The 16,148-nt window shown below is 35.2% G+C and overlaps 1 protein-coding gene across 1 annotated transcript; it reads left to right on the top strand.

Annotated features, from left to right (window-relative positions):
* Nucleotides 1–13,784: 13,784 nt before the first annotated feature.
* On the top strand, nucleotides 13,785–14,331 carry LOC132931217 (52 kDa repressor of the inhibitor of the protein kinase-like). The gene is made up of 2 exons (XM_060997339.1): nucleotides 13,785–14,141; nucleotides 14,218–14,331. Exons 1-2 carry the CDS (start codon nucleotides 13,785–13,787, stop codon nucleotides 14,329–14,331), a joined length of 471 nt encoding a protein of 156 aa, XP_060853322.1.
* Nucleotides 14,332–16,148: the final 1,817 nt, after the last annotated feature.

Below are 16,148 nucleotides of genomic sequence, written 5' to 3'. Positions count from 1 at the left end.
TTACAATTTGTTTGGAGTCGATCGGACAACCTGGGGGGGCTCCATGAATTTAGCCCCTCACAATTTGTTTTTGACTTACTGAGGCCTCCGATGATTTACAAATTCGGGGATTGAATTTACAATTATTTACAATTAACTTACAATTGTTTACAATTTGTTTGGAGTCGATCGGACAACCTGGGGGGCTCCATGAATTTAGCCCCTCTCAATTTGTTTTTGACTTACTGAGGCCTCCGATGATTTACAAATTCGGGGATTGAATTTACAATTATTTACAATTAATTTACAATTGTTTACAATTTGTTTGGAGTCGATCGGACAACCTGGGGGGGCTCCATGAATTTAGCCCCCCTATTTTGTTTTTGACTTACTGAGGCCTCCGATGATTTACAAATTCGGGGATTGAATTTACAATTATTTACAATTAATTTACAATTGTTTACAATTTGTTTGGAGTCGATCGGACAACCTGGTGGGCTCCATGAATTTAGCCCCTCACAATTTGTTTTTGACTTACTGAGGCCTCCGATGATTTACAAATTCGGGGATTGAATTTACAATTATTTACAATTAACTTACAATTGTTTACAATTTGTTTGGAGTCGATCGGACAACCTGGGGGGCTCCATGAATTTAGCCCCTCTCAATTTGTTTTTGACTTACTGAGGCCTCCGATGATTTACAAATTCGGGGATTGAATTTACAATTATTTACAATTAATTTACAATTGTTTACAATTTGTTTGGAGTCGATCGGACAACCTGGGGGGGCTCCATGAATTTAGCCCCTCACAATTTGTTTTTGACTTACTGAGGCCTCCGATGATTTACAAATTCGGGGATTGAATTTACAATTATTTACAATTAACTTACAATTGTTTACAATTTGTTTGGAGTCGATCGGACAACCTGGGGGGGCTCCATGAATTTAGCCCCTCACAATTTGTTTTTGACTTTCCGAGTCCCCCGATGATTTACAAATTCGGGGATTGAGTTAACAATTATTTACAAATTATTTACAATTGTTTACAATTTGTTTGGAGTCGATCAGACAACATGGGGGGGCTCCATGAATTTAGACCCTCATAATTTGTTTTTGTCTTACTGAGGCCTCCGATGATTTACAAATTCGGGGATTGAATTTACAATTATTTACAATTAATTTACAATTGTTTACAATTTGTTTGGAGTCGATCGGACAACCTGGGGGGGCTCCATGAATTTAGCCCCCCTATTTTGTTTTTGACTTACTGAGGCCTCCGATGATTTACAAATTCGGGGATTGAATTTACAATTATTTAAAATTAATTTACAATTGTTTACAATTTGTTTGGAGTCGATCGGACAACCTGGGGGGGCTCCATGAATTTAGCCCCTCACAATTTGTTTTTGACTTACTGAGGCCTCCGATGATTTACAAATTCGGGGATTGAATTTACAATTATTTACAATTAACTTACAATTGTTTACAATTTGTTTGGAGTCGATCGGACAACCTGGGGGGCTCCATGAATTTAGCCCCTCTCAATTTGTTTTTGACTTACTGAGGCCTCCGATGATTTACAAATTCGGGGATTGAATTTACAATTATTTACAATTAATTTACAATTGTTTACAATTTGTTTGGAGTCGATCGGACAACCTGGGGGGGCTCCATGAATTTAGCCCCCCTATTTTGTTTTTGACTTACTGAGGCCTCCGATGATTTACAAATTCGGGGATTGAATTTACAATTATTTACAATTAATTTACAATTGTTTACAATTTGTTTAGAGTCGATCGGACAACCTGGTGGGCTCCATGAATTTAGCCCCTCACAATTTGTTTTTGACTTACTGAGGCCTCCGATGATTTACAAATTCGGGGATTGAATTTACAATTATTTACAATTAACTTACAATTGTTTACAATTTGTTTGGAGTCGATCGGACAACCTGGGGGGCTCCATGAATTTAGCCCCTCTCAATTTGTTTTTGACTTACTGAGGCCTCCGATGATTTACAAATTCGGGGATTGAATTTACAATTATTTACAATTAATTTACAATTGTTTACAATTTGTTTGGAGTCGATCGGACAACCTGGGGGGGCTCCATGAATTTAGCCCCTCACAATTTGTTTTTGACTTACTGAGGCCTCCGATGATTTACAAATTCGGGGATTGAATTTACAATTATTTACAATTAACTTACAATTGTTTACAATTTGTTTGGAGTCGATCGGACAACCTGGGGGGGCTCCATGAATTTAGCCCCTCACAATTTGTTTTTGACTTTCCGAGTCCCCCGATGATTTACAAATTCGGGGATTGAGTTAACAATTATTTACAAATTATTTACAATTGTTTACAATTTGTTTGGAGTCGATCAGACAACATGGGGGGGCTCCATGAATTTAGACCCTCATAATTTGTTTTTGTCTTACTGAGGCCTCCGATGATTTACAAATTCTGGGATTGAATTTACAATTATTTACAATTAATTTACAATTGTTTACAATTTGTTCGGAGTCGATCGGACAACCTGGGGGGGCTCCATGAATTTAGCCCCCCTATTTTGTTTTTGACTTACTGAGGCCTCCGATGATTTACAAATTCGGGGATTGAATTTACAATTATTTAAAATTAATTTACAATTGTTTACAATTTGTTTGGAGTCGATCGGACAACCTGGGGGGGCTCCATGAATTTAGCCCCTCACAATTTGTTTTTGACTTACTGAGGCCTCCGATGATTTACAAATTCGGGGATTGAATTTACAATTATTTACAATTAACTTACAATTGTTTACAATTTGTTTGGAGTCGATCGGACAACCTGGGGGGCTCCATGAATTTAGCCCCTCTCAATTTGTTTTTGACTTACTGAGGCCTCCGATGATTTACAAATTCGGGGATTGAATTTACAATTATTTACAATTAATTTACAATTGTTTCCAATTTGTTTGGAGTCGATCGGACAACCTGGGGGGGCTCCATGAATTTAGCCCCCCTATTTTGTTTTTGACTTACTGAGGCCTCCGATGATTTACAAATTCGGGGATTGAATTTACAATTATTTACAATTAATTTACAATTGTTTACAATTTGTTTGGAGTCGATCGGACAACCTGGGGGGGCTCCATGAATTTAGCCCCCCTATTTTGTTTTTGACTTACTGAGGCCTCCGATGATTTACAAATTCGGGGATTGAATTTACAATTATTTAAAATTAATTTACAATTGTTTACAATTTGTTTGGAGTCGATCGGACAACCTGGGGGGGCTCCATGAATTTAGCCCCTCACAATTTGTTTTTGACTTACTGAGGCCTCCGATGATTTACAAATTCGGGGATTGAATTTACAATTATTTACAATTAACTTACAATTGTTTACAATTTGTTTGGAGTCGATCGGACAACCTGGGGGGCTCCATGAATTTAGCCCCTCTCAATTTGTTTTTGACTTACTGAGGCCTCCGATGATTTACAAATTCGGGGATTGAATTTACAATTATTTACAATTAATTTACAATTGTTTACAATTTGTTTGGAGTCGATCGGACAACCTGGGGGGGCTCCATGAATTTAGCCCCCCTATTTTGTTTTTGACTTACTGAGGCCTCCGATGATTTACAAATTCGGGGATTGAATTTACAATTATTTACAATTAATTTACAATTGTTTACAATTTGTTTGGAGTCGATCGGACAACCTGGTGGGCTCCATGAATTTAGCCCCTCACAATTTGTTTTTGACTTACTGAGGCCTCCGATGATTTACAAATTCGGGGATTGAATTTACAATTATTTACAATTAACTTACAATTGTTTACAATTTGTTTGGAGTCGATCGGACAACCTGGGGGGGCTCCATGAATTTAGCCCCTCACAATTTGTTTTTGACTTACTGAGGCCTCCGATGATTTACAAATTCGGGGATTGAATTTACAATTATTTACAATTAACTTACAATTGTTTACAATTTGTTTGGAGTCGATCGGACAACCTGGGGGGCTCCATGAATTTAGCCCCTCTCAATTTGTTTTTGACTTACTGAGGCCTCCGATGATTTACAAATTCGGGGATTGAATTTACAATTATTTACAATTAATTTACAATTGTTTACAATTTGTTTGGAGTCGATCGGACAACCTGGGGGGGCTCCATGAATTTAGCCCCCCTATTTTGTTTTTGACTTACTGAGGCCTCCGATGATTTACAAATTCGGGGATTGAATTTACAATTATTTAAAATTAATTTACAATTGTTTACAATTTGTTTGGAGTCGATCGGACAACCTGGTGGGCTCCATGAATTTAGCCCCTCACAATTTGTTTTTGACTTACTGAGGCCTCCGATGATTTACAAATTCGGGGATTGAATTTACAATTATTTACAATTAACTTACAATTGTTTACAATTTGTTTGGAGTCGATCGGACAACCTGGGGGGGCTCCATGAATTTAGCCCCCCTATTTTGTTTTTGACTTACTGAGGCCTCCGATGATTTACAAAATCGGGGATTGAATTTACAATTATTTAAAATTAATTTACAATTGTTTACAATTTGTTTGGAGTCGATCGGACAACCTGGGGGGGCTCCATGAATTTAGCCCCCCTATTTTGTTTTTGACTTACTGAGGCCTCCGATGATTTACAAAATCGGGGATTGAATTTACAATTATTTAAAATTAATTTACAATTGTTTACAATTTGTTTGGAGTCGATCAGACAACCTGGGGGGGCTCCATGAATTTAGCCCCTCACAATTTGTTTTTGACTTACTGAGGCCTCCGATGATTTACAAATTCGGGGATTGAATTTACAATTATTTACAATTAACTTACAATTGTTTACAATTTGTTTGGAGTCGATCGGACAACCTGGGGGGCTCCATGAATTTAGCCCCTCTCAATTTGTTTTTGACTTACTGAGGCCTCCGATGATTTACAAATTCGGGGATTGAATTTACAATTATTTACAATTAATTTACAATTGTTTACAATTTGTTTGGAGTCGATCGGACAACCTGGGGGGGCTCCATGAATTTAGCCCCCCTATTTTGTTTTTGACTTACTGAGGCCTCCGATGATTTACAAATTCGGGGATTGAATTTACAATTATTTACAATTAATTTACAATTGTTTACAATTTGTTTGGAGTCGATCGGACAACCTGGTGGGCTCCATGAATTTAGCCCCTCACAATTTGTTTTTGACTTACTGAGGCCTCCGATGATTTACAAATTCGGGGATTGAATTTACAATTATTTACAATTAACTTACAATTGTTTACAATTTGTTTGGAGTCGATCGGACAACCTGGGGGGGCTCCATGAATTTAGCCCCTCACAATTTGTTTTTGACTTACTGAGGCCTCCGATGATTTACAAATTCGGGGATTGAATTTACAATTATTTACAATTAACTTACAATTGTTTACAATTTGTTTGGAGTCGATCGGACAACCTGGGGGGCTCCATGAATTTAGCCCCTCTCAATTTGTTTTTGACTTACTGAGGCCTCCGATGATTTACAAATTCGGGGATTGAATTTACAATTATTTACAATTAATTTACAATTGTTTACAATTTGTTTGGAGTCGATCGGACAACCTGGGGGGGCTCCATGAATTTAGCCCCCCTATTTTGTTTTTGACTTACTGAGGCCTCCGATGATTTACAAATTCGGGGATTGAATTTACAATTATTTAAAATTAATTTACAATTGTTTACAATTTGTTTGGAGTCGATCGGACAACCTGGTGGGCTCCATGAATTTAGCCCCTCACAATTTGTTTTTGACTTACTGAGGCCTCCGATGATTTACAAATTCGGGGATTGAATTTACAATTATTTACAATTAACTTACAATTGTTTACAATTTGTTTGGAGTCGATCGGACAACCTGGGGGGGCTCCATGAATTTAGCCCCCCTATTTTGTTTTTGACTTACTGAGGCCTCCGATGATTTACAAAATCGGGGATTGAATTTACAATTATTTAAAATTAATTTACAATTGTTTACAATTTGTTTGGAGTCGATCGGACAACCTGGGGGGGCTCCATGAATTTAGCCCCCCTATTTTGTTTTTGACTTACTGAGGCCTCCGATGATTTACAAAATCGGGGATTGAATTTACAATTATTTAAAATTAATTTACAATTGTTTACAATTTGTTTGGAGTCGATCGGACAACCTGGGGGGGCTCCATGAATTTAGCCCCTCACAATTTGTTTTTGACTTACTGAGGCCTCCGATGATTTACAAATTCGGGGATTGAATTTACAATTATTTACAATTAACTTACAATTGTTTACAATTTGTTTAGAGTCGATCGGACAACCTGGGGGGCTCCATGAATTTAGCCCCTCTCAATTTGTTTTTGACTTACTGAGGCCTCCGATGATTTACAAATTCGGGGATTGAATTTACAATTATTTACAATTAATTTACAATTGTTTTCAATTTGTTTGTAGTCGATCGGACAACCTGGGGGGGCTCCATGAATTTAGCCCCCCTATTTTGTTTTTGACTTACTGAGGCCTCCGATGATTTACAAATTCGGTTATTGAATTTACAATTATTTACAATTAACTTACAATTGTTTACAATTTGTTTGGAGTCGATCGGACAACCTGGGGGGGCTCCATGAATTTAGCCCCCTTATTTTCTTTTTGACTTACTGAGGCCTCCGATGATTTACAAATTCGGGGATTGAATTTACAATTATTTTCAATTAATTTACAATTGTTTACAATTTGTTTGGAGTCGATCGGACAACCTAGGGGGGCTCCATGAATTTAGCCCTTCACAATTTGTTTTTGACTTTCCGAGGCCCCCGATGATTTACAAATTCGGGGATTGAGTTAACAATTATTCACAATTAATTTACAATTGTTTACAATTTGTTTGGAGTCGATCAGACAACCTGGGGGGGCTCCATGAATTTAGACCCTCATAATTTGTTTTTGTCTTACTGAGGCCTCCGATGATTTACAAATTCGGGGATTGAATTTACAATTATTTACAATAAATTTACAATTGTTTACAATTTGTTTGGAGTCGATCGGACAACCTGGGGGGGCTCAATGAATTTAGCCCCCCTATTTTGTTTTTGACTTACTGAGGCCTCCGATGATTTACAAATTCGGGGATTGAATTTACAATTATTTAAAATTAATTTACAATTGTTTACAATTTGTTTGGAGTCTATCGGACAACCTGGGGGGGCTCCATGAATTTAGCCCCTCTCAATTTGTTTTTGACTTACTGAGGCCTCCGATGATTTACAAATTCGGGGATTGAATTTACAATTATTTACAATTAATTTACAATTGTTTACAATTTGTTTGGAGTCGATCGGACAACCTGGGGGGGCTCCATGAATTTAGCCCCCCTATTTTGTTGTTGACTTACTGAGGCCTCCGATGATTTACAAATTCGGGGATTGAATTTACAATTATTTACAATTAATTTACAATTGTTTACAATTTGTTTGGAGTCGATCGGACAACCTGGGGGGCTCCATGAATTTAGCCCCTCACAATTTGTTTTTGACTTACTGAGGCCTCCGATGATTTACAAATTCGGGGATTGAATTTACAATTATTTACAATTAATTTACAATTGTTTACAATTTGTTTGGAGTCGATCGGACAACCTGGGGGGCTCCATGAATTTAGCCCCTCACAATTTGTTTTTGACTTACTGAGGCCTCCGATGATTTACAAATTCGGGGATTGAATTTACAATTATTTAAAATTAATTTACAATTGTTTACAATTTGTTTGGAGTCGATCGGACAACCTGGGGGGGCTCCATGAATTTAGCCCCCCTATTTTGTTTTTGACTTACTGAGGCCTCCGATGATTTACAAATTCGGGGATTGAATTTACAATTATTTAAAATTAATTTACAATTGTTTACAATTTGTTTGGAGTCGATCGGACAACCTGGGGGGGCTCCATGAATTTAGCCCCTCACTATTTGTTTTTGACTTACTGAGGCCTCCGATGATTTACAAATTCGGGGATTGAATTTACAATTATTTACAATTAACTTACAATTGTTTACAATTTGTTTGGAGTCGATCGGACAACCTGGGGGGGCTCCATGAATTTAGCCCCTCACAATTTGTTTTTGACTTTCCGAGTCCCCCGATGATTTACAAATTCGGGGATTGAGTTAACAATTATTTACAAATTATTTACAATTGTTTACAATTTGTTTGGAGTCGATCAGACAACCTGGGGGGGCTCCATGAATTTAGACCCTCATAATTTGTTTTTGTCTTACTGAGGCCTCCGATGATTTACAAATTCGGGGATTGAATTTACAATTATTTACAATTAATTTACAATTGTTTACAATTTGTTTGGAGTCGATCGGACAACCTGGGGGGGCTCCATGAATTTAGCCCCCCTATTTTGTTTTTGACTTACTGAGGCCTCCGATGATTTACAAATTCGGGGATTGAATTTACAATTATTTAAAATTAATTTACAATTGTTTACAATTTGTTTGGAGTCGATCGGACAACCTGGGGGGGCTCCATGAATTTAGCCCCTCACAATTTGTTTTTGACTTACTGAGGCCTCCGATGATTTACAAATTCGGGGATTGAATTTACAATTATTTACAATTAACTTACAATTGTTTACAATTTGTTTGGGGTCGATCGGACAACCTGGGGGGCTCCATGAATTTAGCCCCTCTCAATTTGTTTTTGACTTACTGAGGCCTCCGATGATTTACAAATTCGGGGATTGAATTTACAATTATTTACAATTAATTTACAATTGTTTACAATTTGTTTGGAGTCGATCGGACAACCTGGGGGGGCTCCATGAATTTAGACCCCCTATTTTGTTTTTGACTTACTGAGGCCTCCGATGATTTACAAATTCGGGGATTGAATTTACAATTATTTACAATTAATTTACAATTGTTTACAATTTGTTTGGAGTCGATCGGACAACCTGGTGGGCTCCATGAATTTAGCCCCTCACAATTTGTTTTTGACTTACTGAGGCCTCCGATGATTTACAAATTCGGGGATTGAATTAACAATTATTTACAATTAACTTACAATTGTTTACAATTTGTTTGGAGTCGATCGGACAACCTGGGGGGGCTCCATGAATTTAGCCCCTCACAATTTGTTTTTGACTTTCCGAGTCCCCCGATGATTTACAAATTCGGGGATTGAGTTAACAATTATTTACAAATTATTTACAATTGTTTACAATTTGTTTGGAGTCGATCAGACAACCTGGGGGGGCTCCATGAATTTAGACCCTCATAATTTGTTTTTGTCTTACTGAGGCCTCCGATGATTTACAAATTCGGGGATTGAATTTACAATTATTTACAATTAATTTACAATTGTTTACAATTTGTTTGGAGTCGATCGGACAACCTGGGGGGGCTCCATGAATTTAGCCCCCCTATTTTGTTTTTGACTTACTGAGGCCTCCGATGATTTACAAATTCGGGGATTGAATTTACAATTATTTAAAATTAATTTACAATTGTTTACAATTTGTTTGGAGTCGATCGGACAACCTGGGGGGGCTCCATGAATTTAGCCCCTCACAATTTGTTTTTGACTTACTGAGGCCTCCGATGATTTACAAATTCGGGGATTGAATTTACAATTATTTACAATTAACTTACAATTGTTTACAATTTGTTTGTAGTCGATCGGACAACCTGGGGGGGCTCCATGAATTTAGCCCCTCACAATTTGTTTTTGACTTTCCGAGTCCCCCGATGATTTACAAATTCGGGGATTGAGTTAACAATTATTTACAAATTATTTACAATTGTTTACAATTTGTTTGGAGTCGATCAGACAACCTGGGGGGGCTCCATGAATTTAGACCCTCATAATTTGTTTTTGTCTTACTGAGGCCTCCGATGATTTACAAATTCGGGGATTGAATTTACAATTATTTACAATTAATTTACAATTGTTTACAATTTGTTTGGAGGCGATCGGACAACCTGGGGGGGCTCCATGAATTTAGCCCCCCTATTTTGTTTTTGACTTACTGAGGCCTCCGATGATTTACAAATTCGGGGATTGAATTTACAATTATTTAAAATTAATTTACAATTGTTTACAATTTGTTTCGAGTCGATCGGACAACCTGGGGGGGCTCCATGAATTTAGCCCCTCACAATTTGTTTTTGACTTACTGAGGCCTCCGATGATTTACAAATTCGGGGATTGAATTTACAATTATTTACAATTAACTTACAATTGTTTACAATTTGTTTGGAGTCGATCGGACAACCTGGGGGGGCTCCATGAATTTAGCCCCTCACAATTTGTTTTTGACTTACTGAGGCCTCCGATGATTTACAAATTCGGGGATTGAATTTACAATTATTTACAATTAACTTACAATTGTTTACAATTTGTTTGGAGTCGATCGGACAACCTGGGGGGGCTCCATGAATTTAGCCCCCCTATTTTGTTTTTGACTTACTGAGGCCTCCGATGATTTACAAATTCGGGGATTGAATTTACAATTATTTACAATTAATTTACAATTGTTTACAATTTGTTTGGAGTCGATCGGACAACCTGGTGGGCTCCATGAATTTAGCCCCTCACAATTTGTTTTTGACTTACTGAGGCCTCCGATGATTTACAAATTCGGGGATTGAATTTACAATTATTTACAATTAACTTACAATTGTTTACAATTTGTTTGGAGTCGATCGGACAACCTGGGGGGGCTCCATGAATTTAGCCCCTCACAATTTGTTTTTGACTTTCCGAGTCCCCCGATGATTTACAAATTCGGGGATTGAGTTAACAATTATTTACAAATTATTTACAATTGTTTACAATTTGTTTGGAGTCGATCAGACAACCTGGGGGGGCTCCATGAATTTAGACCCTCATAATTTGTTTTTGTCTTACTGAGGCCTCCGATGATTTACAAATTCGGGGATTGAATTTACAATTATTTACAATTAATTTACAATTGTTTACAATTTGTTTGGAGTCGATCGGACAACCTGGGGGGGCTCCATGAATTTAGCCCCCCTATTTTGTTTTTGTCTTACTGAGGCCTCCGATGATTTACAAATTCGGGGATTGAATTTACAATTATTTACAATTAATTTACAATTGTTTACAATTTGTTTGGAGTCGATCGGACAACCTGGGGGGGCTCCATGAATTTAGCCCCCCTATTTTGTTTTTGACTTACTGAGGCCTCCGATGATTTACAAATTCGGGGATTGAATTTACAATTATTTACAATTAATTTACAATTGTTTACAATTTGTCCGAATAAAATTATATAATGTGGGGGGCCAACTTCATGTACGTCCCATCACACGCACGTTGCATAAAACCATTAATATTAGCAGTACCTTCTATTCCATTTTCAACGGAAGATGTTGTAACTTTCCCAAGTGATAGAAATGTAGAATGTTGATACTTTCCTTGGTGGTAGAAGTGTGAATTTGTGTCTCAGCATGCCTCGAGTGATCTGCTGTACTGCCATCTAAAACACAAAGTAGTCAGTTAAATATGTATAATGGTTAAAGAAATAGTTATAATGCTTAGCAATAAAAGAGATAGTACAAATCTACCAGAATGTTTTGTTGAGTTTTAATGTAAAACAAAATATAAGTAAAGAATACCCTTGTACATTAACATAAAATTGCTGATTTTCAATATTAAAATAATAAGAGTTTGTAATACTTGTATACATTATACAATAAGAATCATTGTCATAATCTAGCAGTCAAGGTTTCTAGACACTTACTTTTTATTACACTACAATTAATTGAATATCAGTTACATTCAATACCCATTACACGCACGTTGCACAAATCCTTATTATTAGCAGTATCGTCTAGTACATTTTCAACGTAGGATGTTGATATTTTGCATAGTGGTAGAAATGTGAATTCATGTCTCAGCATGTATTGAGTGATCTGCTGTACTGCCATCTAAAAATAAAAAATAGTCAGTTAAATATGTATAGTGGTTGGAGAATAACTTGAGAATACAGTGTTTTACAAGCAGTTCAAAGTATGACTTTTTAATGTTTGTTTAAATTATCATATCAAAATTATGATATTAAATCATTTTTTATTGTGTGTATGAAGCATCACCTTAAATGTAACATTTGAAAGTCAACTATGGAAAATTAGAATCATTTGCTTATAATCTAATGGTCAGGGTTTCATGACACTGACTTTTTGTAACACTACTATTAGTTTAATATCAATTAAATTCAATACCCATTACACGCACGTTGCACAAAACCATTATTATTAGCAGTATCGTCTAGTACATTTTCAACGTGGGATATTGATATTTAGCATAGTGGTAGGAATGTGAATTCATGTCTCAGCATGTATTGAGTGATCTGCTGTACTGCCATCTAAAAAAAAAATAGTAAGTTAAATATGTATAGTGGTTGGAGAATAACTTCAATTTAATGTTTTTTGAATTTACCTCAATAAGAATTTGCAGACACAGGTCGATAACATGAATCGCTGTGAAGTCAATATCAAACTAAAAGAAACATTAGCTGAAATGCAAAAAATTAAAGCCCAGTTACTATGTGAAAAAAAATTGAAGGATGAGGCTGGACGTCAACTTATATTAGGAATACGCAAAGCTAGTCTACATATTAAAGGAGGAAATAAATTAAGTTGTTACCCATAAATTATATCACCTTGCTGATTTATGAATAATAATTAATCTTTACTCTTTAGTAGCACAATTCATAAAATAGTAACAAAAAACTATTTAATTACATATTTTTTTTAACCCCATGACAATTATATAAAATAGATTTATTACTTACAAAACTACTTATATATATTTTAATATTTATCATGGTCATTATCTATACTTGTATGAAAGCTTTTAAATTATATAATTCACCGTAAGACGTTTTTATTTAATTTATATAACTACTAACAAAAAAATTGTTTTGAATTTATTTGAGGTGAGCGAGTAACTAAGGGCTAAGACCCTTATAAACAAAAATTATTATTAAATATTTTACTGTCCTTAGAATAATTTATCAGAATATTGAATTTAAAGTGATGTAAATCTACCTATGTTATTTTATTAGGTATTTATTTTATTATTTACCTTATTCAATTTGTTTCTGGGATGTTGATATATCTGTATTATATTATCTAAATACCTAATACTGTTATGAACCTATTTTCTTAATTTATATTTTTATACTTACTTTTAAACGAGCATTGCTCTGGTGTATCCGATAAACAAATTTATGCCTAAATAAAGTATCTATTTATTTACCCATGTGCATTTACGGTTTCATTAATTATTAGTAACAATATTGGCTTAACCCCCCCCCCATAAAACGTCAGTCGTCAGACGACAATAATTTTATCAGTGGCGTAGTTATGGGGGGGGGTGTAAGGGGATTCCTCCCCATCATCAAAACAAAATGTTTTTTTTATATTGGTTATAATTTTAAATAATAGTTATACTAAATAATACTAGTGCATAAATTAACATGTATATTATTATTATTACTATTTATAATAATATAGTTGTAGAAATTATCCGAGTGTTTACACATCTATTAAGAAAACCAATTATAAAATCGACGAAAACAGCGATAACGGCCTCCGACGTTCAGCACGCCGACACTGGTCGATAATATTATATACGATATTACGATCTGTCGACATAATATTTCATTTGATTGTTATAATTTGAAACTTTGAAACATTAGTTTTTTTAAATTCAAAATTTTTTAAAATTACACTACACGATACGCATATCAACTATGGAACATCAGAAAATATTAAAAGGATTTCAAAACTTATTTCCAAAAACGTTAGAAATGTCAACACTTGAAAAAGATGAATTTATTAGCTTGATAGATTTTTATAATAATGATTTGGCAGATAACAATAAAGATATTTTGATATCTGAGTTAAAACTTTGGCAACGTAAAATACTTGCATTAGATAAACAACCTAAAAATGCTATGGATGCTTTAATTATCTGCAATGACATGTATCCAAATATATACAAATTGCTACAAATATTAGCAACACTACCTGTTTCAACAGCTTCATCCGAAAGGTCTTTTTTGTCATTGAAGAGAATTAAAACGTACCTAAGGAATACAATGTCAGAGGTATTTATATAATATATTATATTATAGGAACTGTATTTAATTAAACAAAAATATGAATGAAATTTTAAATTTTTAGAAAAGATTAAATGGATTAGCAATGCTGTCCATTCATCGTTCAATATCAGTAGATGCAAAGGAAGTGTTGGACGAATTATCTACAGACAAACGACGGGTGGATTTTATTTTATGAATTTCTTATTATAATAAACTAATATAACACTATAAAAACTATTTATAACTAAAACCAATTTGAAACAAAATAAAAATGACGTTTAGTTTAAATAATAACTTGTAAATTTAATCATATATATATTTTAAAACCACCCCCCAGAAAAAATCGTATCTACGCCGTTGAATTTTATTAATTTAAATTTGCGTGATAAACCACTGCACACTGCTCTGATTGCTCTGAATACGAAGAATACCTAAATAAAAAATAATTAAACGTTTGTGATGATAAAGCAAAGCTTCTCTTATCATACTTGATCTTGATTTGATAATTGGTATAATTATATGAATATTATATTGTCAGAAATGTAGTGCAAACTCATTTGTTGTCATAATTGACAATCAAAAATTAAACCTCCCCCCTTAAAAAACCCGGGATACGGCACTGACTCGTACCACGATAATTGAATACGAAAACTGGCTTGAAGACTCCAAGGTTAGGCAATCGTCGCAGAGAACCTTATATTAAGCATGGAGAATTGTGCTCTCGTTCACATGAAGATAGAGAAGAATGAGAAGAATCTTAATCTGACCTACACTGGCTACACTCATTGTAACTGACAGTCTGCAACCCACTTAGCAGAGAAGGAACTTGGAGTCATATATCAATGTTACAATAGTCCCAGCAAACTTAATCTAAGTTCAGGATTGAAGTTCCTCAGAACCAATCTCACAGAAAACTTTCAAGACAGAATCTCAGAAACATCGTTTTAAAGAATACTTTAGTATAAAGCCACTTAGAATAACTACAATAATTTTATTTTTTCGTAAATAAATCGATAAACTTAACAGGAAGGTTACCTAGGTTAACATCGTCTAACCTAACATAACCTAAAGAATTGACTAGAATCAAAATACTTATTTTACAGCCCCAATTTTATAGAGTAGATTTATAGACTTGTAAACATTGTTATATATATGTGTGTGTGTGTGTGTATAAATTATGAAAAATTGCACTTAATAATTAGGGAATAAAATATTATTTTCAAAAAAGTATATTTAGTTTTTTAATTTAATAAATTACTTTTATAATATTATTCAATACGTTTTTCTCTAAAGCTATAAAACAGGAATGTCTAATCACAATTTATAATTTATAATATAGTCAATAGGCAACTCGCTGTGCTCTACTATCCACGGCCAAGCCTTTATACAGGGGCGTAAGAGTTAGATTATGTCACTACCCCCACCACAACCACTAAATTAAAATTAATAATTATTTACCACATGATTAGTAATTATGTATATTTATGAGTAGTTCATGTATTAAAAATATTTAAAAAACCGCCGATAATCGATTTATCTTGAATACGTGCTTGGCCGCAGCGAAGAAAGACCACCAAAAAAGTTCTTATATTATCTATTCCACCCGGCCATTGTTTATTGTGCGACGACATTCGACGGGACTCGACGATTGTTCACGACGACGCTTGTCGACTTGTTTTAAAATTAGTATCGTCCCGGGTGTACCGTCAATATCGTAAAAACAGTACCACGGTAGATAAGCATTGATCAGTTGTGGTTCAGTCTCGATCCATTCGCCGTAATTGGCCATCGCGGCAACGCGTGAACATTGGCAACAGCGCGCGTCCTCGCCCTACCTTCTTCTCTACCCTGACTACCGTCCAACAACCAATGAATAGTAACCATAGCGATGGCGCGGCGTTAGCGTCAGTGTCGCCATCATGTTAGATTTAAAGTGTAAACAATAAACATCGTTGGCGTCGGGTAAGAACGCTACCCCTTCTCCCTCACCATCATCGTCTCACCACACGGCTC

The sequence above is a fragment of the Rhopalosiphum padi genome, unplaced genomic scaffold (assembly GCF_020882245.1).
Source record: "Rhopalosiphum padi isolate XX-2018 unplaced genomic scaffold, ASM2088224v1 scaffold1, whole genome shotgun sequence".
NCBI classification, from domain to species: Eukaryota; Metazoa; Arthropoda; class Insecta; order Hemiptera; family Aphididae; genus Rhopalosiphum; species Rhopalosiphum padi.
Note: the sequence above shows the minus strand (reverse complement) of the source record. Positions and strands in the feature narration are given on the sequence as shown.

What these genes read in the sequence shown, in the direction of transcription:
- LOC132931217 (XM_060997339.1), top strand. Translation starts at nt 13,785, where the DNA reads ATGGAACATCAGAAAATATTAAAAGGATTTCAAAACTTATTTCCAAAA. An exon ending in TAAGGAATACAATGTCAGAG is followed by an intron (nt 14,142 to 14,217) that starts GTATTTATATAA and finishes TTAAATTTTTAG; the next exon opens with AAAAGATTAAATGGATTAGC.